General features: G+C 32.9%; 5 protein-coding genes across 9 annotated transcripts; 3 read left to right on the top strand and 2 right to left on the bottom strand.

Annotated features, from left to right (window-relative positions):
- Window positions 1-1,511: 1,511 nt before the first annotated feature.
- LOC106114082 (neuralized-like protein 2) lies at window positions 1,512-3,212 on the bottom strand. Its single transcript, XM_013307166.1, has 2 exons — window positions 2,357-3,212; window positions 1,512-1,741 (listed from the first exon to the last, which is right to left on the bottom strand). The coding sequence occupies exons 1-2, from the start codon at window positions 3,048-3,050 to the stop codon at window positions 1,632-1,634; spliced, it is 804 nt and encodes a 267-aa protein (XP_013162620.1). The 5' UTR covers window positions 3,051-3,212; the 3' UTR covers window positions 1,512-1,631.
- A 457-nt stretch (window positions 3,213-3,669) lies between these two features.
- On the top strand, window positions 3,670-10,953 carry LOC106114243 (leukotriene A-4 hydrolase). Of its 2 annotated transcripts, none has more exons than XM_013307364.1 (11): window positions 3,670-3,903; window positions 4,396-4,454; window positions 4,559-4,671; window positions 5,305-5,447; window positions 6,706-6,817; window positions 6,900-7,120; window positions 8,361-8,559; window positions 8,874-9,095; window positions 9,464-9,611; window positions 9,840-10,011; window positions 10,361-10,953. In XM_013307364.1, exons 1-11 carry the CDS (start codon window positions 3,707-3,709, stop codon window positions 10,803-10,805), a joined length of 2,031 nt encoding a protein of 676 aa, XP_013162818.1. In that variant the 5' UTR covers window positions 3,670-3,706; the 3' UTR covers window positions 10,806-10,953. The 2 variants fall into 2 exon arrangements, with proteins under 2 accessions (XP_013162818.1, XP_013162819.1); XM_013307365.1 differs by lacking the exon at window positions 3,670-3,903 and adding an exon at window positions 4,036-4,187.
- Window positions 10,954-12,892: 1,939 nt separating this feature from the next.
- nito (RNA-binding protein spenito) lies at window positions 12,893-15,828 on the bottom strand. 2 transcript variants are annotated; one of them, XM_013307361.1, is made up of 2 exons: window positions 15,656-15,828; window positions 12,893-15,555 (listed from the first exon to the last, which is right to left on the bottom strand). In XM_013307361.1, exon 2 carries the CDS (start codon window positions 15,527-15,529, stop codon window positions 13,277-13,279), a length of 2,253 nt encoding a protein of 750 aa, XP_013162815.1. In that variant the 5' UTR covers window positions 15,530-15,555; window positions 15,656-15,828; the 3' UTR covers window positions 12,893-13,276. The 2 variants fall into 2 exon arrangements, with proteins under 2 accessions (XP_013162815.1, XP_013162816.1); XM_013307362.1 differs by having other exon boundaries at window positions 15,633-15,828.
- Window positions 15,829-16,167: 339 nt separating this feature from the next.
- On the top strand, window positions 16,168-18,023 carry Pex11ab (peroxisomal biogenesis factor 11ab). 3 transcript variants are annotated; one of them, XM_013307188.1, is made up of 4 exons: window positions 16,168-16,258; window positions 16,607-16,723; window positions 16,874-16,989; window positions 17,074-18,022. In XM_013307188.1, exons 2-4 carry the CDS (start codon window positions 16,668-16,670, stop codon window positions 17,616-17,618), a joined length of 717 nt encoding a protein of 238 aa, XP_013162642.1. In that variant the 5' UTR covers window positions 16,168-16,258; window positions 16,607-16,667; the 3' UTR covers window positions 17,619-18,022. The 3 variants fall into 3 exon arrangements, with proteins under 3 accessions (XP_013162642.1, XP_013162643.1, XP_013162641.1); XM_013307189.1 differs by having other exon boundaries at window positions 16,189-16,283; window positions 17,074-18,023; XM_013307187.1 differs by lacking the exon at window positions 16,168-16,258 and adding an exon at window positions 16,331-16,473.
- A 239-nt stretch (window positions 18,024-18,262) lies between these two features.
- Window positions 18,263-19,283, top strand: mRpS17 (mitochondrial ribosomal protein S17). Its single transcript, XM_013307652.1, has 2 exons — window positions 18,263-18,647; window positions 18,876-19,283. The coding sequence occupies exons 1-2, from the start codon at window positions 18,522-18,524 to the stop codon at window positions 19,233-19,235; spliced, it is 486 nt and encodes a 161-aa protein (XP_013163106.1). The 5' UTR covers window positions 18,263-18,521; the 3' UTR covers window positions 19,236-19,283.
- The last annotated feature ends 22 nt before the right edge of the window (window positions 19,284-19,305 follow it).

Genomic DNA, 19,305 nt, shown 5'->3' on the forward strand with positions numbered 1-19,305 from the left:
ACAAATAATACATTAACTAAAGCAAAATATTTTATTGAATATAAATAAATCTTCGCATGGTTTTATCTCCACCAATTTACATATTAGATCAATAATAACAAATTAAAAACATCACATCGTAACAATAACCTAACTAAATAATAGGTGCACAATAAGGTTCACAGTACATTCAGCCAAAAACCTGTAATCGAGTTTAATAAAACATAAGAGAAACTTCAAATACCACGGCGATATTCTACTGCAAAACGCATGTACAAAAACACAAGTTCGTCTATCTCATTTCCTACGAAAAAATACGAGATAACAATTTATTATGTACAGGATGTTCAAACAATAGAGTGAAACCCATGGCAATTAAGAAATATGGCAATAAACCTATACGCATCCTTTAATATCATCTCACTGGCCTTATTAGTTTCAAAGTATATACCTAAATTATTATTTCATTGTGATGCCAAAGTAATTATTTATGTCTGATTTTCTCAACCCATGCTACAAAAATTAAAAAAAAAAAGATCCACCAGAGAAGTATGGACATTAAATGAAGAATTCCTTGTATAATAATCTATAGATTATATTAGTTATGTTACATATTATGTTTCTTATAAAATCTGTAATTTTTTAAATGGTAAATTTTCCTAACCACCGATTAGGGTTTGGCAGTGATTTTTAACATTTATTTTACATAGTAATGCTACATATTTTAATTATCTATAAGGATACACTGGGTGTAAGTGAGCCACAGTTCATTTATGTTTATTTCAATACTATTATATTTATATAAGATGTAAGTAGCTGTTGACGAATGAAAGTACAGAAGTGCCAAATAAAAATCCATAATATCTAACTCAACATCTATGTCTTTGTGTTTTTGTATACATTTGAAATATGAAACTACATACAAATTTTATTACTCTCATACAAATTACTTTTTAATCCAAATTATTTCTTTTATAAAATTTTAATGTCACCTTTTGTGACATTCACTAAGTATTACATATATATTACATCACCTCAATATATACAATTCCATTATTCGTGTGATTACATAACAATTTCAAAATATATGGGATAGAATACTTTCAAATGAAATTTAGGAACTCGCTATAATTCTTTAGTATTATATACACATAATAATCAATAAATGTTTGAGAGGATTTTATATAAAAAGCGGTCAAACAGGCAGTGTTAATCTTAAGGATATGTGATATGTATGTTATTTAATTAAAATAATTTAAAACATTTTAGTAGGCACTACTGATTATACTTTTGTGCTTTATAATAACAATGAAAATATATAATTAATTTTGAACTGTCTAATTCAAATATTTTAGTGTCTACTCATAATAATATCTTATATCAGTATAAAATTAAACATGTTTTACTAATTGTCTTTTTTAAGCCCTTTTAAAATACATCTCAAGACACATTTTATTTAATATTAAATTATCATTTTATCAAATAATAATTATAAAGTATTTATTTTAATATACATTTTAAGCATTGTGTTTGCATGTTAATTACAAATACAAACTAACTTCATAATGTCAGACAATAATTGTCAATATTTAAAAATTAAATTCCCACATAGTCTTATTGTCACCACAAATTATAATTATCACATTTAACATCTATGAGAGGAGAAAGTCTTTCAAACACTTTGGCAATGGGAGTGCCTTGACTGATCCACTATTCACATACTGTAGTATTGCATCTCGGCAAACAATTTGGAGAGGTTTCACTGAAATAAAATGTAAATTCTTACATTAGGTATTTATTGAATGACTAGCTGTGCCCTGGTCTTTGGGTAGCATTTTAATTATTTAGGCTACTTATAATACATAACAAAAAAACATATTAAACTCTTAAAACATTCACCTAAACCTCACAAATGCTAAAGTAAACTTTCATCCCATATTTATTTATATCAAATTAACAGCCCAAATAAAAAGTTTCTAGCTACCTTTAAACATAACCATACTTCCATACTAATTTCTATCACCCTTTTCGACCCCTTACAGCCCCTTTTTTGAGTTAAAAAGTATCCTATGTTCTAGACTATCTGCATACCAAATTTCATTTAAAACAGTTTGATGGTTTTAGTGTGAAAAAAGAACAGACAGTTACTTTCTCATTAATAATATTAGTAAGGATATGTTCAACAATAACATAAGTCACACCTGTAACCTAGAGGGGTAGGCAGAGACCATGGACATCCACTTGACAGTCCTCACATGCCTCTCTTACTTCTTCTAAATTCATACATCTATGCATACATATATGTAATTTTTACTGTGCTTCTTGAATTATATGTTGAATGGTTTAAAGAGGTAATTAGATATAACTAACAACTTACCTCCATATAATTGAACAATTTTAACTTGCTTTGTTGTTCCATACACATCTACCACAGCATGCATTGGTCCACTTGTATATGGTATACCCTTAGTACAGGGCCCTTGGTCTTCACCATTAATTATAAAATGCATTTCAGCCACATCTGGGTCATCCTTACTATTTTTAGGGGTTGGGATAAACATAACACCAATTCTACTACCAGCATCCATAGGCAATATACCTTGTGGTGTACCATTCTGTGACATAATTTGTGGTCTGAGTAGCATTTTTGATACTAAACCTCGAGGCGTACTCACGTTGTGCCCCTCACCTAAGACTGAAATTCTCGGCTCACTTTCACGGCGGCCACTGGCCCCTTGGTTGACAAGCTCAATCAGTACATTGTTCTGAGATTTCGAAATGGGAAAGATCCATGACATACCAGTATTTGCTAAATCAGGTAAAGCGTACTGTGGAAGTCCTTTATCTCCTAGCGCAGCAGTTTGCGGATCAAGCAGTGTTAGTCCTAATCGCATATGGCCACTCCATCCCCTTTCTGTTTTCTCGATTTCCACCAAAAATATTTCACCAGGTAGTAAAGGCTTCTCACTAAATGTTAGTCCATGTGCAAAACTTGCCTTCCTATAAGCCACGGTGTTGTCTTCGAAAAGAACAATATTTGATCCATGATAATTATGAAACCTAGACAGCATGTTTTCTGTCAGTACAAAAACATTTATCACCTCAAAACTTTTCAATTAATATCTTAAGTAAGAATAAATTATTTATCTTTAATGCTTTTAGCAATGCATCTAGAACATATTCATGCACTTCATTATTTAGAAACTAACTATAAACATTGACACCGATGGTATATTTGCATTAAAAAAATGCACATTACGTTTTTTTTATTTTTTAATGTCAAACTTGACAGATACGTTTCTATATGAAGTTTAAAAATAAACTAATTGTTCTGTCAAAATATGTAAAATTTAAAGTTATTAAGATAATTAAATATACTAAGCAATTTTGTTTATCTTATCCTTGCTAGTGTTAGTTGATAAGTAAAAGGATGCTCATTTTCATCGTAATAAGAACATACCGCCGTAACGCCGGCCGGCAAGTTACAGCATCAAGAATGTAACATCATAAATACAACAACTAAAACCTATTATTTGTGTAAAACAATTTCTGTTCATAACGTTCAATTTGGTATATAAATATTTATGTTACAAATACACAAAAAATTAAATATCTTATTATTATAATTAATTAATTAAATTTTAATAAATTAAAGGTACTATTTTTGTTTCAGTAACTGGTTGACTGGTTGATGAGTTGATGAGTCTAACTTTTTTATCTGTTAAAAATGGCTGTCATCTGCACAAAAGTTGTCAAGCGGCATTTTTGCCTAGCTTTGCAAAAAAGTACAAAAAGTTCTGTAATTTGTCGACGTGAAAGAATCTGCAGTACAATATTGACGAAACCATTATTTTCTAATCCCTATAAACATAATATAACCACCTTCTTCAATTCTGCAATAAATAAACATTTCGCAATACCCGAGTAAGTGCATTACCGTGACATCTATGATAATATCTTATCATTGTGCAAAACTTTTATAGTACAAATATATTCTTATCTAAGTACTTGTACCTGGTAGAATCATTGTTTACATAAAAGTGTTTTCACATATTTTGTCCTTAATTCTTTAAACATAAAGTATAAAACACCATCTCATATATGTTTTAGTCTGTTTTGCTTAGCATTGCCCTGACGTTAATCGTATTAACATAAGGAAATCTTAAATTAAAAATTAATCGAGAATAACCAGTAAAATATTAAAGTTCGTAAGTTACTTCCTCTGCTTATAGTTTACATGGCTTATCCTTTTTTTTCATATAATTGCCTATTGAATTTTTGTTACGAAACTATCAATTTTGATTTTTATCTTGACATGATTGTTCATTGTTGAATTGTATTTCACTGGTGAAGCACATGAACTTTGGTGATAATGAGTTACTATTGGACTTATTTCTTAACTTTTTTTTGTTATAGTCAAGTGAAAGCCATGGGTGCCTTAAGTCCACTAGATCCTTCTTCTTATTCAAGGCCAGGTATTTTTTATTTTTTTTTATATTTTTTTAGTATTTGAACAGACCTGCATTTCCATTGAAAACTTTTTTTCATCATAATTATTTTTTTATTTTTTTTTTTACAGAAATAGCAGTTATTAAACATGTAAATTTGGTGTGGGATGTGGATTTTGATACCAAAATCCTATCAGGGATTGCTGTGCTAAACTTTGATTTACTGCAACACACTGATGAAATAGTATGTTTTTATAATACATAAATGTAATATGTTTTTTTTTTATTATTGATGTTATAAACAGAACTTTTTAATTTATAATATCAAGAATAAAATTTGTATTTCCATCATTACTTAAATCCAAGTAATCCTATATATGACATTTGCAAGTGCAAAAGATAATGTCCATCTTATTATTCTTATCATTTGAACTGTTCTTATGTCAGGTTATCATGTGAGATAACTTCAATAAATATTCTAATATTATTTATCATATTTTACTAATATTATAACATTCAAGTGTTTGGATGGATGGATGTTTGTTTCCAGGTGTCGCCAGAGTGACTGAACTGATCCTGTTTAAATTTGGCTGACATGTATAACATAGTTCAGCAGACATACATAGGATACTTTTTTTTTAGTTCTGTGGTGACGGAGTCACAGGATCTGCTAGTATTCCATATATCACACTAATATTGTTTAAATTTGCAATAAAAAATCATTACTTAAATTAACTCCAAACCCCTTAGTGTAGATATATTAAGAAAAATTTGACTGTTCAAGTGACCATAACCATATGAAATAAATTCATCAAGCTCCACATAATTTGTAACACCACTAATGATGAATCTTAAATCTCACAAATATCTTTATTAGGTTTTAGATGTGAATAATTTAACCATACATTCCGTGGAATTATCAGATGGCTCAAAGTTGAAATATACGGTGGACAAACATGTACCTAACTTTGGATCTAGATTAGCTATCACATTGCCTTACTCACATGGACCCCAGGAGCCGTAAGTAGTATATTTTATACTTTTGAGAAGTACACTGCTTTCATTGACTAACTCCATTCAAGTAAAGATTGTTATTAACATATATTGTGTGTAAACAACGCGCCATATTGGCAGCCTTATTAAACCAGGGTGCAAAGCAGAGTAATTTTTTTATCATTTGGGGTTTATAAGATTGATACAATGTTTGGCGGTCCAAGGCCATCGGTGCGCTGCGCAGTGTCCTCCCCTCGCCCCTCTACACCTAAAATTTTATCCTGCGCAACCACTTGTGAAAAGTTAAGAGCCGCCAAGATATCTGAATATAACTATACATATAAATTGTTGCTTGTTTAAATGTTAATTATGTTATTAAGTGTTGAAAATATTTTTATTTATAAACTGGAGTTAGTTAAACAAAGCAGTTAACAGCTCAAAATATAATAAAATCTGCTTTTAAATTGATAGAATCAAGCATAAAAATGTCTTTTAAAGCGTGATAACACAAAATTTAGAAATTGAAACCGCCATCTCGACGATATTTCTAGACTTTGAGGATGATGTGTATAAACCTCATGCAATTGACATTTGTAATGAAAATAAACGAAGAATGTACAAAGAAGATAAGGTTTGTAACCGTGTTTATAAATTGGAGAGGATCGATGAAGAAATGGAATCCTCTAGGTTAGAAATTAACTATTGCATTGTATTTAGTCATATTAATATTATAAATGTGAAAGATTTGATGAATGGATGTTTGTTACTACTCACTATATTGAAAACGGTTTTCGATAATTTCACACATGTAGAGTATGGAAGAATGAGTATTCTAAGTTTTTTTTTTAATTCTGCGCTGACAAAGGCTATTTAATTATATTTAATATGCATATCAAACAGGTACAAAACGATATGAACGAATTTTATCCCTTATACGTATTTAGGGAAGTTTTTGTTAGAATTTGCGTCTATATAGTTCTCGATACGACGAAAAATGTAGTGAAAATTTATTTTTTTGTAACATCTCTTGGTGTATGTTGTTTGGTATTCAGTTTTTGTTTATGATTTTTTTCCCATTTTTTGCTTGATTGTATCAATTTTATTTATTTGTGTGTTTATGAAGGTCTAATAAGGTCTAATAAGATCGCCAGCAAAATAATAATATATAGACCTATGATTATTACTCGATTATTTAACCTCCTAATAGAAGAATAGACAGCGTAGTATTAGACTAATTTTATGCTGAAATAAAATATTAATTAAGACATTGTGTAATCTTTCACAGAATAGCAATAAAGGTAAAATACCAGACCGCGCCGACGGCTTCGGCGCTGCAATGGCTGGAACCAAATCAGACATCAGGAAAAAAACTTCCATACATGTTTAGTCAGTGTCAGGTAAACTTTATTTTATAATTATCAAAGATACGAATGTCCTTTTCACGTAAAATAAAAAAAAATGTTTTAACTATTTTTTTAGCCTATTCACGCTCGATCTATATTACCATGCCAAGATACGCCGGCGGTGAAGTTTACGTACGAAGCCGAAGTTTCCGTCCCAAAGAACTTTAAAGTTCTGATGAGCGCCATCCGAGGCGACAGTAATAATACTATGACCAAGTTCTACCAGAATGTGCCAATACCTTCGTATTTGCTGGCTATTGCTGTAGGAGCATTGGAATGCAAGCAACTGGGACCTAGGTAAGGCTATGTTAATTTATGTTTTAAGCATATCGCAAACATTTACGAACTTAATATTAGGTATACATGTACTGCTTAATGCTTTATTATCTATATCTATCTATACAAACTATATACATCTCAACTGATATATAAACACTCGCGTATATTCGTCCGGTTGCGGCACCGACTAGTTTCGAGTCCATCGAGGCCCTACATCAGGATGAATGGTACTGGTATTATTTCGCGGATGCGGCACGTCGATCAGTCACGTGTTTAGCCGTGTTTATATATCAGTTTAGTATAATGTCTCACGAAAGTTTGAATAATTTATATACATCTCATTGTGACTTTTTTTTAAATTTCTTAACGGATCAAGGTCACGCTGCGTAGTGGCCTCTCTCCGCATCCCTATTTGTTACACCTAAAATTCTGTTCTGCGCATGTCTCCCGCCAAAATATCTGTAAATATTAATACCATGATAGACAATATCTAATAGAATTTTTAAAACTTTTTCCGTTCCCAATCCAGTGTCGTGTCCAGTTAAATGAAATAACGATCTCAGGGTGACAAGAAAAACGTAATACTATGCCTTTCAAATTTCGACATCCTTCCAACGATATTGTTAGATTTCACTTTATTTTCGTAATTCTATCTTTAATTGACTTTTACCAAACTGTGCATATTATGCAATGAATAACAAAGTCCTAGTTGTGGCTACATAAAAACTCGCAAACACACAAGGCAAACAAGAACTAATCTCTACTAATATTTAAATAACATTCAGCATTTTACTGACCAAGTCAAAAGGTAAACCACTGAATAGTTTTCCTTAACCGCAATAACTAAATAACCAATACAAGGTTGTTTGGTATACAATCATTATTACATAAACGTACATAATGAATTTATCGTATGGTGTAAGATATCAATATTTCCATGACATTAACATCAATTTTCATAGATTAAAAAAACGTAATATAGATAAAATTATACGATAAAAATGTAAACAACAACAGTACAATTTAAGTGTCATTGACACTAATGACAACTAAATTTATAGGTTAACTTTAGATACTGTTGCACTCAGTCCTTAAATAATTACTTAAATACGCCATAATGAAAATGTCTCGCACTAGAGTAAGTGAAGCCTTAGGTCACCATTTTATGTCTGATTGCGGTAGTTACAACTCACAATATAGATGCAAAGTAATGCATGATTTTTGTATTAGGCGGGTAATAAATGATTTAATTTTAAAGATCACACGTATGGTCTGAGAAAGAGGAGATCGAGCGCAGTGCATGGGAGTTTGCGGATACTGAGAAGTATCTGAAGGCTGCTGAAAGTCTGTGCGGACCGTACCAGTGGGGGCAGTACGACCTGCTGGTCTTGCCGCCCTCCTTCCCCTACGGAGGCATGGAGAACCCCTGTCTCACCTTTGTCACACCCACATTACTGGTAACTGAGTGCATATTTTGATGTTTAACACCTTTTGTATTTGTTTGTTAGATAGATTGTTAATTATCACTTTAAATGCCACTACAATTTTACTTACTATATGAAAAAGGCTGATTCAGTGGCACTGAACGTATTAAATTCACTTTCGTTTTGGTTGGAAAACAGGTTTATACCCAAAATAAAAATAAAATTCATCAAAAATTTATAGTAAATTTTAATAAATCTTGTATAGCCATCGTTTATCAAATGTGGGAGACTGGAATATTTGTAAATAAGAAGTATGTATTTTTTTAAAATTATGGATACGATTTTAGGCTGGGGATAGAAGTCAAGCTGACGTAATAGTCCACGAGATCATGCACAGTTGGACAGGCAACCTGATCACCAATAAGAACTTTGAGCACTTTTGGCTGAACGAGGGGTTCACCGTGTTCCTGGAGAGGAAGGTGGGCGCTTCGCTGATCGCGGACCCCGCAGAGGCCAAGCGCAGTCGCGACTTCCATAGCTTACTCGGACTACAAGAACTCACCGAAACTGTAAGCTAATTGTACTTTGATTTAAAATATTTATTATAAATATATATCATCTTAGTAAATCTACAATAAAGAAAGTCTAACTTAAGTTACTAATCCTCATTGTATACCTACCAAACACCAAAAGCAACACTTTGGTAACTTATTTAATACTAGCTTTTGCCCGCGACTCTGTTTTCCTAATAAGTTTTTTTAAGTGCACAAGGACTTATAAAATACTTAATAGTCTATGTGTTCGTGCAGACTATGTTCTACATCTATACCAAATTTTACCGAAATACTTTAAGTGGCTCTAGAAATACGTAGTAATAAACATCCATCCATCCAAACATTCGCATTTATAATATTAGTAAGATGTATTTTCTTTGTAGATAAATGAAGAATTTGGACCAACTAACCCACTAACAAGGTTGGTGCCGGACCTAAATGGAGTCCACCCGGACGACGCGTTCTCACGAGTCCCCTATGAAAAGGGATCGCTCTTTCTTCGCTATTTAGAAGATCTTGTAGGAGGACCTGGTAAGAACTTAATATTTCTATTTGTATAATCAAAAGATAAGTATTTTGACCATGTAAACTCACAATAATTTTATATGAACGAGTTTTGTTTGTTATATTGAAGATATGGTCCAGAGAACATTTGCCCTACATATGATATATCTATGTATTTGAACATAAGAATATTATTAAGCACAGTTACAAAGAGATAAGGAGTCATCTAAGTGTAATTATTGTTATCTTTTTCAGAAGTCTTTGACAAATTCATCAGATCGTATTTGAACTATTACCAGAGACGTTCACTGGACACTGAAGAGTTCAAGGAATATTTACTGGATTACTTCAGTGGTAACAATAACTTGAGCAGTGTTGACTGGGATGCATGGTTCTTCCATAATGGCATGCCTCCTGTTATACCCAAGTTAGTATTCTTCTAGTAAATCTAATCTATTTTAGATAACTTAAAAAAATTGCCATATTCGTTTTTAGTTCATTTTAACTGATCTAACGCGATAACAATAGTAGCCGATAATTATTATCGGTTAGAGGGTGATTGAATAGTCTTTGTAATAAATAAGATATAATCGGATTCTCAGGGATTGAATAGTTACCTTGGTTTCCAAGACCAATATCTCTATATACAACATATTGTCATCCGTGTCATTCACTTTTGATAGTACAGAGATAACAATATGTTTAAATGGCGATTTTGTCCTCAGAAACCCACGATTTATTCGGCAGTACTTTATCAAATTTAATACCTTTTTTAGCTATGACACGTCAATGACGAAAGCGGTAACAGCATTAGCGACGAAGATCACTGAAGGAGGTAACATTTCCCCTGATGATATAAAGGGATTCACGCCGCACCAGATCATCAATTTATTACAAGAGCTTGTTGAAAGAAATGCAATGACCGTTGAAAAGCTACACGCTCTCAACGACGCTTACAAAATCAGCGACAGCAAGAGTTCCGAGATTCAGTACAGATGGATGAGATTGTGTGTCAGAAGCAAAGACCTAAATAAACTGGACGATGTGCTCAATTTCCTGAACCATCAGGGACGTATGAAATTCGTAAGACCAATATACAGAGACCTCTACGCTTGGGAGGAAGTCAGGCAAAGGGCCATAGAGAATTTCCTCCAACAGGAGCCTTATATGATGCATGTCTCTGCCTATACCCTTAGGAAGGACTTGCATCTCAGTGAATAATGTTAGAATAAGATATGTTATACTTTACACGTATTTCCGTGTATGTCAAAATTGTGTCTTATTGAAAAAAACATACTTTGGTATGGTATCCCATTGATATTGTTTATGTAATATATTTATCAATTGTAAGGTGTCAGTAAATTATTTATTCACTGTTTTATTATATATGCATTTGACATTATCACAAACTATTTCGTTGTTGATCTCCCCCGTGTTGAAATCAATTTGTCTGTGCTTTTGTTCATCGATAACTTACTATAGTGGTCCGATTTTTTCAGCAATAAATTCAACTTATAAGAAATTGCTATTCTGTACGCTACAGGCGCATCGTATTATTTAGGTTTGGTATAAAAATCCTGATGACATTTATCTTAGTGAAATATGGTACACTAATAATTATTTTGGCAAGCATATGCTATTATTTCAGTAATAACAAAGTCGCGCGTTTATAAATTTGATCCCCATCCATTGAATCGATGCCTGAACTCTATTATGTTTCGTCATATTTGTGTTGTGTGCCACAAGAATTTATTCAAAAAGCTTTCTCTACTCAGATTTAATTTTAAGTGAAAAAGAATCATTATTTTATTGCCATTATTGGTAATTGAAACTTAATTATTTTGGGACTTGTTGAATTAAAAGACTGTATGTAGCAATCAAGCATTTATTTATTAAAAGAATATTCAACAACACTATTACAATAACAAAATGCAAAAGGTTAAGAAGATAATACTGATATGTTCCAACTCTATCACAGATACCTGATTAGTAGAAATAAATAAGTCAAATAAAACTTTTACTAAATTTACTAGAAATAAGTATTACCTGGCTCACCAAGATATCAATGTTTAAAAAAAATAATTGTCATACAAACCACTTACACTAAAAGCCGGCACAGCAACTATATATACTTTGAAGAACTGCATTGAAACTTGGTCTAATAAAAAATAAAACAGCATTTATACAAATTGGAAGAAATAATAAGATAGGGATATGAAGCCATTCTCGTATGAAAATATCTGTTGCAAAAACAGATTTCTTTTTATTAGACTGTCTTATTCTAAATCACATAATGCAATGTCTTAGCATATCTTGCATGGCTGGAAACTATCTTTCATAAAACTCCTTGTTAGATGGAGACAAAGCCCAGGCAAGTCCAAACTCCTTCAGTACTAAATTTTCATTGGAAGCTATAAGAGGGTAAGAATTTTTTTTTAATTTGTAAATAACAGGCAAATTCTATTTTAGTCACCAAAATTATTTTGCAAGAGTGTTATTTAAGACTTTATTTTGCTAATTTGGAAACAACATTGTGTCTCCACAAATCATTAAGCGAATTTGCAAATTTTAAAATAAAGAGGCACTAGCCACTCTCAGTGCTCTTATATTTGGTATCATAATTATTATTTACCTTTATATAGACTGTAATGTATTTCTTGTTTTAGCAGAAAACAGCACCTAAACAACTTAGAGAAAATACTGCCTATCCCCTTCCCATCTCATTTCCTGAAAAATTGGACTATCCGGTGGGTTGAAATTTCTTACTCTGGTCAAAATAAAGGCTGGAAAAACATCTGCTACTAAAGGAATGTAGAATGCTATGAAAGCATAGCATCAAATTTACTTTTGCTATCTTCTGTAAAAAGGATTTTTCACTACTGAGGAAGTCTTTTAAAGACTTTTCAATTAAATCTTAAAAACAGAATGTAGAATGCCCTAATTAATATTATTGAAGAATATTAATTTTGGTAATATCTTTTGACTGAAAACATTTTAGTTTTGCTACTTACAGATTTGGCACCCCATTTTTTCCACAATAATCACAGATTGTAAATAAAACAAACTACTAAATCTAAACTGACCACCAACACACCACTTAAGCTATCACAGAACCCCACAAAACTGTGCTTTATAAAGAATTCACTTTTATGCTCCACATAATTTTCCTAGTCTCAAAATTAAATTTTTATGTCCATATTTTGAATATAAAAATCTAGCGTCTTCATGTATCACAAACAATTCACAAATTCATAGAAACTGCACTTTTAAGCAATACACTTACTCACAAGGTGTAAAAAAACTACAACTTCAGATTTAATATTCTATTTGCATATTCACACACAACACAGTCACCTAACGTACACTGGATAAAAGTATACACTATAACTTGCCTTTGCCAATATTAATACACAATTGCAGTATTTTGTCCAAAGTTAATCCTAGCAAAACTAATATAAATGTAACCTAGATATGTGCAAAAATTATTGCTTCTCACAAACTTAGTAATTACATTCACAGCACTACACAATAACAATACTTTAACCTTCACTAAACTAAGTTAGAAACACCCCACAGTGCACTACACGCCACATAAATTACAGTATAAAATAACTCTATAATAAAAAAATAATCGTCGTAACCTAAAAATAATACTTTTATGCTAAATAATTTATGTAATAAAAAAATATTAGTTAGGCAGAGCCCCCACGGACAACCACAATAACAAGATGATCTTCTTTCAGACTTTCCTCTGTCAAGTTGTGGCAAGTCCTTTTTAGGAGCTCTGTTGAAAATTCACAAGGAGGAAAGGAATAAAGTACACCCGTGGCTTCTGTTTCTTTGTTCAACAGTGATATTACTCCTGCAGCCTCTTTCTGCTTGAGATATGAAACCAAATTTCGCATAGGCCTTGTCTGAATACTTGTGTCTTCATTTGTTATAGATGCAGTTGAACCTGCCACCCCTAAGAATATAGCATGTGAGCTAGATGTAGCAATACGTTTCTGTACATCATCCAATTTTGGCTGATCCAATCTCAATCTTTGAGTAATTCTTAACTGATTTTTTCCATCTTCATCTTTCATCAGACTATCAATTATTTCAGAGTCACCATCAGTCAAGTGGAACTTGGTTGGGAATAATGAATTTTTGAGAATGAGAGCACCATTCCATATTGTTGCTGCTTTACGGACTACTTCAGGTAGAGTTCTAGCCGATGATAGCATTCCACTACTGCGCCGAGGAGATCCATCAGAGTCACTTTCAGGAGAGCGGCGACGTGGCGATCGGGATCGTGATCTATCGACTCCCGGCTCACGTGATCCAGATCGCCTGACTCGACTCTCGTAATCTCCATCTGCTGGGGCCCTCCTCCATTCCTCATCTCTATAGTCCCCTGCACCATGATATGCACCCCTATACATTCCCCGACCACGACCACGATGACCACCGCGACCTCGATAACCCGATCCATATGTATATCCTTCATCCCATGATCCTCCTTCATATCCCTCATATCCTTCAACAGGTCTGCCATCTTCACCTACAGGTGGAGCATAAGGCTTAGGTCTATAAGGACCCCCTGTACCTACATCAGCAAAGTCTATACGAAGACGTCTGTCAGGTCCACCCAAAGGAAACCCTCTCATTTCTTTTACTGCAGCTTGAGCTGCATCTATGGAATCATATAGAATATATGCATGAGCCTCTCCTTTAGCATATTCAATCTTTTTAATGGCACCAAATCTATCAAATTCTCTTTCTAATTGGGCTACTGATGTCCATGGACCCAGACCACCAACCCAGACACGAGTTGTAGGTGTTGCTTTGCCATACCCTATCTTACATTGGAATTTTCCAATGTACTGTCCAGAAAGTTCAACTTTGGCTCTATGGGCCATGTCTAAAGTTTGATACCTAACAAATGCAAAAGCATTACCAGTACCAGGAGGTGGACGTTTTATGTCAATATCTTCTACAATACCATAACGGCCAAATATACGTCGGAGTTCCTCATCAGATATGTTAATTTCTAAATTACCTGCAAAAAGTGTTCTGGTAGCTAAAGGATCATCTTCAGGCTGAACATGGTGCAAGTAGTTAGGAAATTTGTCTTTTTTGTTTTCCATTTTCTCAAAGGGTGGATGGTGTGGCCGGGGCATGTAGGGCCTTGGCATATAATGTGGATGGGGTGGGTGGTGCATTGGGGGTCTATGATGCATTGGAGGTCCATGTGGGCCCGCCATTGGATATTCGTGCATTGGAGGCCGAAAATCTCTGTGGTGCGGGGGCACAGTAGGTGGTATGCCATATGCCCTATCATCTGGTGGTGGCCTCCTTCGGTCAGGGACTGGTGACCAAGCATAAGAGTATGGACGGTCATAATCTGGTGGGGTAATGCTTCTTGGCCTACTTCTGTATTCAGCCCTAAGAGGTTCGTAAACGGGGTCTACAATAGCTACTTTATCGTATAAAATAATTCTCGGCTTGGCATGCTTCGCATCCCTAGCATCTTCTGCACTCCTGAAGCATACATACGCGACCCGCTCATCCAGTTCGTGAGAAATTTTGATGGTGAACTCTCCATATTTTTTATACTCCCTGTAAAGAGTATCTTTAACAATTTCATCGGAAGCTTTAGGGTGCAGTGCGCTAACACAAAGAACTTTGTAGTAAGGACGTACGGAATCTTCACGAATCTCCCTAGACCGTACGTAATCGTCGCGATGGGGTGAAATATACCGACCTCTGGGACTCGGCGACCGCACGCGACGTCGAATGCGCTCTGGTGTAACGCGTTCATCTGAACTATCATCATAACGACCTATGCTACTACGCGTCCTCTTCGATCGCGGCATGCTATCCCTTGATGAGCTTCGCTTCATGTTACGAATTTTCACCGTTATACGATCTCTATCTCTATCGCTACGCGGTAATCCAATCATGAAAGCTCAGTTTGGTGAACCACTATCTGAAATGCACAACATTACACGTCACTTCAAAATGTCGTCTGTTCCAGAAGAAATTGTATATTGTATAACACTGCACCTTACAAAGTTATCAAGTCTTACCACAAACTATCGCGACCAATGTTCGCTTTAATCACAACACCTCAAATCAACGAAACAAACGATAGCTTCTTGGGAACACTATGAATTAACATAAAACGCTTCACTGCAACATGAGTCACAAAATACAAGACAAGCATTAGTTACAAAATGGACGCCATCCGCATCCGCTCCGCAACCGCACCGCGTTCCGGTCAGTAGTGTTGTCCCCCATAAAACTTAAGTTTTGCCAAGAAGTTTAAATTTTTTTACAAAAAAGACTTTAAAAACTCTCAAAGTATAAACAAGCTTTTAGCACTCCAGATGCCAAAAGCAATAAAATCTTAGGTAGTTTTTTTCTGTTTCGTCACGAAATCTCACTATAATTTTCTTGACTCTCAATTTTTTTAAATAAAATCGATAACCAGTGCATACTGGCATAGCCGATTTGACTCCAAATAGGCTACTCGGGATAAGTAAGAAAAATTTGCTAAACGCATATTCAATTAAAATGACATATTCATGATTAGTTTACTTAACATTTTAGCCTTTTAGCGTTTGGACTACATTTAGGCTATACAACGCTGTTAAAATGGCGATATGTTTGAAGTCGTTGCAGCACTAGCGGTGATTTGAATTGTTCTTCATTCGAGTTAAGATAAAAATCGATTTAAATGTTTTCAGTTTTCAAAACATTGTTTTTCCTTATTTTTATAGGCCATTTGACAAGTCCAAAAGTACAAGTGTTTTGATCAGTTTTGGTTGTTACTTATGCTTATATTTAATAACAAATTATAAATTTACTCCATATCAGACATATTTTTGAATTCCCGAAACTCTTAGTAAGCTTTTATAAATAATGACGACAGTTATTACATTTTAAATAAGTTTTATATTTATTATCACCAAAAAATGTTTTTTTTTGCTATAAAGTAAAATATAGACGAAATTATACTTGCAAATAACTTCTTTCAGATTCGGAAATACCTTTTCTATACTATGTGGATACTACTGAATTAATATTGCTTTACATACAATGGATATTATAATTAAAGTAAACAATCAATCAGTGGGAAGAGACAAAATAGCCAGGTAAGTAATACTGATGTTCTGATTTATTACTGTGGTGCACCTATTTATCTATAAAAGGAATTTACAACCGACCCTTTTAGTTTTTTTTACAGTGATTTATAGCATGCAATGGGCTCAATAGTGAAAAATATTGTTTTATATTTATTACAGGTTGTTGCAATATACAAGTCGGCTCGTTTGGCATCAGCTTGAATCCAGAAATGCTAATAAGTATTCTGTTGACAGAGTAAAAAGTTTAGAAAATACTCTAAGTTCATTTAGAAAAGGTAAAATATTTCAAAGTATGCTTCTTTATATGTTTAAAAATATAGTAAAGTTTATTAATAGTATATTTTGATAATTTTTTACAGTTCTTCGACTAGGACGGTGTGTAGATATTTTCTATAATGCACTCAGCACCATAAATATTGAAGATCCAATCTTACGATTTACTCTAACAGCAAGTAAATTAGCACATGCCTTATACCTGTATGCGGACCACATAGTATGGTTATCGAAAAATGGTTTTCTAAAGTCTGATTCAAACGGCTGGAGTCAGACAGCAAACAGATTCTGGCTGTTATCAATTATTGCAAACTTAGCAAGAGATTTTTATGAAATACTACATATTTTAGATTTTAAAAAATCTATGTTTCTAAAACCTTCAGACTTGATTAACGTTCCTGTGAGAAATTTCGATTTTAATTCTAGTTTGAAACACCTCTATGCAATTCTACATTGTCATAAAGATATATTTATTGATACTGCCAAAAATTCTTGTGATTTATTCATTCCATTGACTGCATTAGGATATACAAAATTGAGTCCGAGCACAGTTGGGGTGTTAGGAGCTATGTCATCTCTTGCTGCATTGGTTACTTTAGTAAAACCTATCACAAAATTAGTGCCAGCTTGAATAAATCATATACATAACAAGGGTAAACTGATATAGTAATTTTATTGTTGGTATACACCTTTGTCATAAACATTATGTATGTGATGATTTCTTTAATTTCGACTTTTTACATACAGTTTTTTTTGTTAATTATTAAAAAAAAAACAAAGATGTATTATTTCTAGTAGTTATATTGGTACTGGGATATTTTTAATTTAGTAGCAATTATTGTGTTATTGTTTTCCTTACTATACTATTTGTGAAGAACCTACCATTTTGTGTAATAAAATTTAATTGATATAATTTTGAACGATTAAGGAATATAGTCACTTATTGGGCCAATTATTATTTAAAATATGTTTTTTGATATTTTAAGTGTTATTTTATAACGAATATCAAGAAAAGTTGTGTTATTTTGAAAACTTTTTAAATGTCATATGACTACAATGGGGATTGTTATAAGAATAAAAAAATACTTGATAATATTTGTTTGACCTATGACCTTCTTATCTTAGAGTACTTATAAATGGTAAATATAAAATAATTGAACAAGTTTGAAAATATAGTTTATCCTGTGGCCTTATTTAATTAATAGTGAAATTTGTGTTTCGCTTATTATACTGTTCGCGTATAATACTATATCGCTTATCCAGGTTTACAGTTAGTACGCTAGTGTGCCAGTTTCTTCCAATTTCGGTAGTGAGAGTTAATAGTAGGATATTATTCTACTCCGGTACTCTACCTTTCCAAAAAAATTACAGATGGTTGGTAAAAATTTATGTTCATTTAAGTCGTTTCATTGGTAACTAGTTAAGTATTAGCTTGCAACACTCTCTGTTATGTCACCCTAGTGTTGAAGTTTCTAACCTAAAATTCAAAATCATATACCAATAATTCTAAGTATTACTTTATTTATAAATTATAATGGCTCGTAATATAGCCGATAATGTACGAAAACTGTTATTGCTTGGACAGTGCGTACCCACAGTCAAGCAGAATGCCGCTAAAATTAGAGTAAAGCGGTTAGAATTAGATGAGAATTTATTGATGGTTTGTATTAAATTTAAGACCTTACTATTTCTTTGTAGAGCATTTACTATTTTTAATGATACTCTCTTTACCAAAGCAATAATTTCAATCAAATAATAATTAATTTCTTCTCATATTATGAGACCATAACCATGTAAATAAACACTGATTGATTGATGAAGTAACTCTGATAGTAGTGTTCAATGCCTTATTCTATTTATTTATTGTTATACTTTTTGATGTTTTCAGTATTTCAGAAAAGATGAATTCTACTACTGTTCAGATCCTGATAAAGTGTGCAAAACAGGAGATATTGTCCTCATAGAAGCTTTACCTCAAAAACTAACTAAACTCATAACCCACCAAGTAAAAGAGGTTGTATATCCATTTGGCGATATTACTGATCCCGTTACTGGCAAGAAAGTAGCTAAAGAAAAATATAGAGAAGACATTGAGAAACAATCTGAACTGTATGGGAAGTTGGAATCTGCATTTAATTACAAGAAAGCCCCACCTCGAGGTTGGCAAGATGGAAAGAAGGACTTCACTTCCAAACCTACATACACCAAATTTCATGTGTTTGATGAAAATGATCCTTACGCTATATAAATTAATTGTAATTTGTAGTATGTAAATAATTATAAGTAGTCAAGTATATTTGTTTTAATTTTTTATTAGT

The sequence above is a fragment of the Papilio xuthus genome, unplaced genomic scaffold, assembly GCF_000836235.2.
Source record: "Papilio xuthus unplaced genomic scaffold, Pxut_1.1 DF828142.1, whole genome shotgun sequence".
Classification (NCBI taxonomy): Eukaryota; Metazoa; Arthropoda; class Insecta; order Lepidoptera; family Papilionidae; genus Papilio; species Papilio xuthus.

What these genes read in the sequence shown, in the direction of transcription:
- LOC106114082 (XM_013307166.1), bottom strand. Translation starts at nt 3,050, where the DNA reads ATGCTGTCTAGGTTTCATAATTATCATGGATCAAATATTGTTCTTTTC. An exon ending in AATTGTTCAATTATATGGAG is followed by an intron (nt 1,742 to 2,356) that starts GTAAGTTGTTAG and finishes ATTTTATTTCAG; the next exon opens with TGAAACCTCTCCAAATTGTT.
- LOC106114243 (XM_013307364.1), top strand. Translation starts at nt 3,707, where the DNA reads ATGGCTGTCATCTGCACAAAAGTTGTCAAGCGGCATTTTTGCCTAGCT. An exon ending in TGCAACACACTGATGAAATA is followed by an intron (nt 4,672 to 5,304) that starts GTATGTTTTTAT and finishes TATCTTTATTAG; the next exon opens with GTTTTAGATGTGAATAATTT. An exon ending in ACATGTTTAGTCAGTGTCAG is followed by an intron (nt 6,818 to 6,899) that starts GTAAACTTTATT and finishes CTATTTTTTTAG; the next exon opens with CCTATTCACGCTCGATCTAT.
- nito (XM_013307361.1), bottom strand. Translation starts at nt 15,529, where the DNA reads ATGATTGGATTACCGCGTAGCGATAGAGATAGAGATCGTATAACGGTG.
- Pex11ab (XM_013307188.1), top strand. Translation starts at nt 16,668, where the DNA reads ATGGATATTATAATTAAAGTAAACAATCAATCAGTGGGAAGAGACAAA. An exon ending in GGAAGAGACAAAATAGCCAG is followed by an intron (nt 16,724 to 16,873) that starts GTAAGTAATACT and finishes TATTTATTACAG; the next exon opens with GTTGTTGCAATATACAAGTC. An exon ending in TCTAAGTTCATTTAGAAAAG is followed by an intron (nt 16,990 to 17,073) that starts GTAAAATATTTC and finishes AATTTTTTACAG; the next exon opens with TTCTTCGACTAGGACGGTGT.
- mRpS17 (XM_013307652.1), top strand. Translation starts at nt 18,522, where the DNA reads ATGGCTCGTAATATAGCCGATAATGTACGAAAACTGTTATTGCTTGGA. An exon ending in TAGATGAGAATTTATTGATG is followed by an intron (nt 18,648 to 18,875) that starts GTTTGTATTAAA and finishes TGATGTTTTCAG; the next exon opens with TATTTCAGAAAAGATGAATT.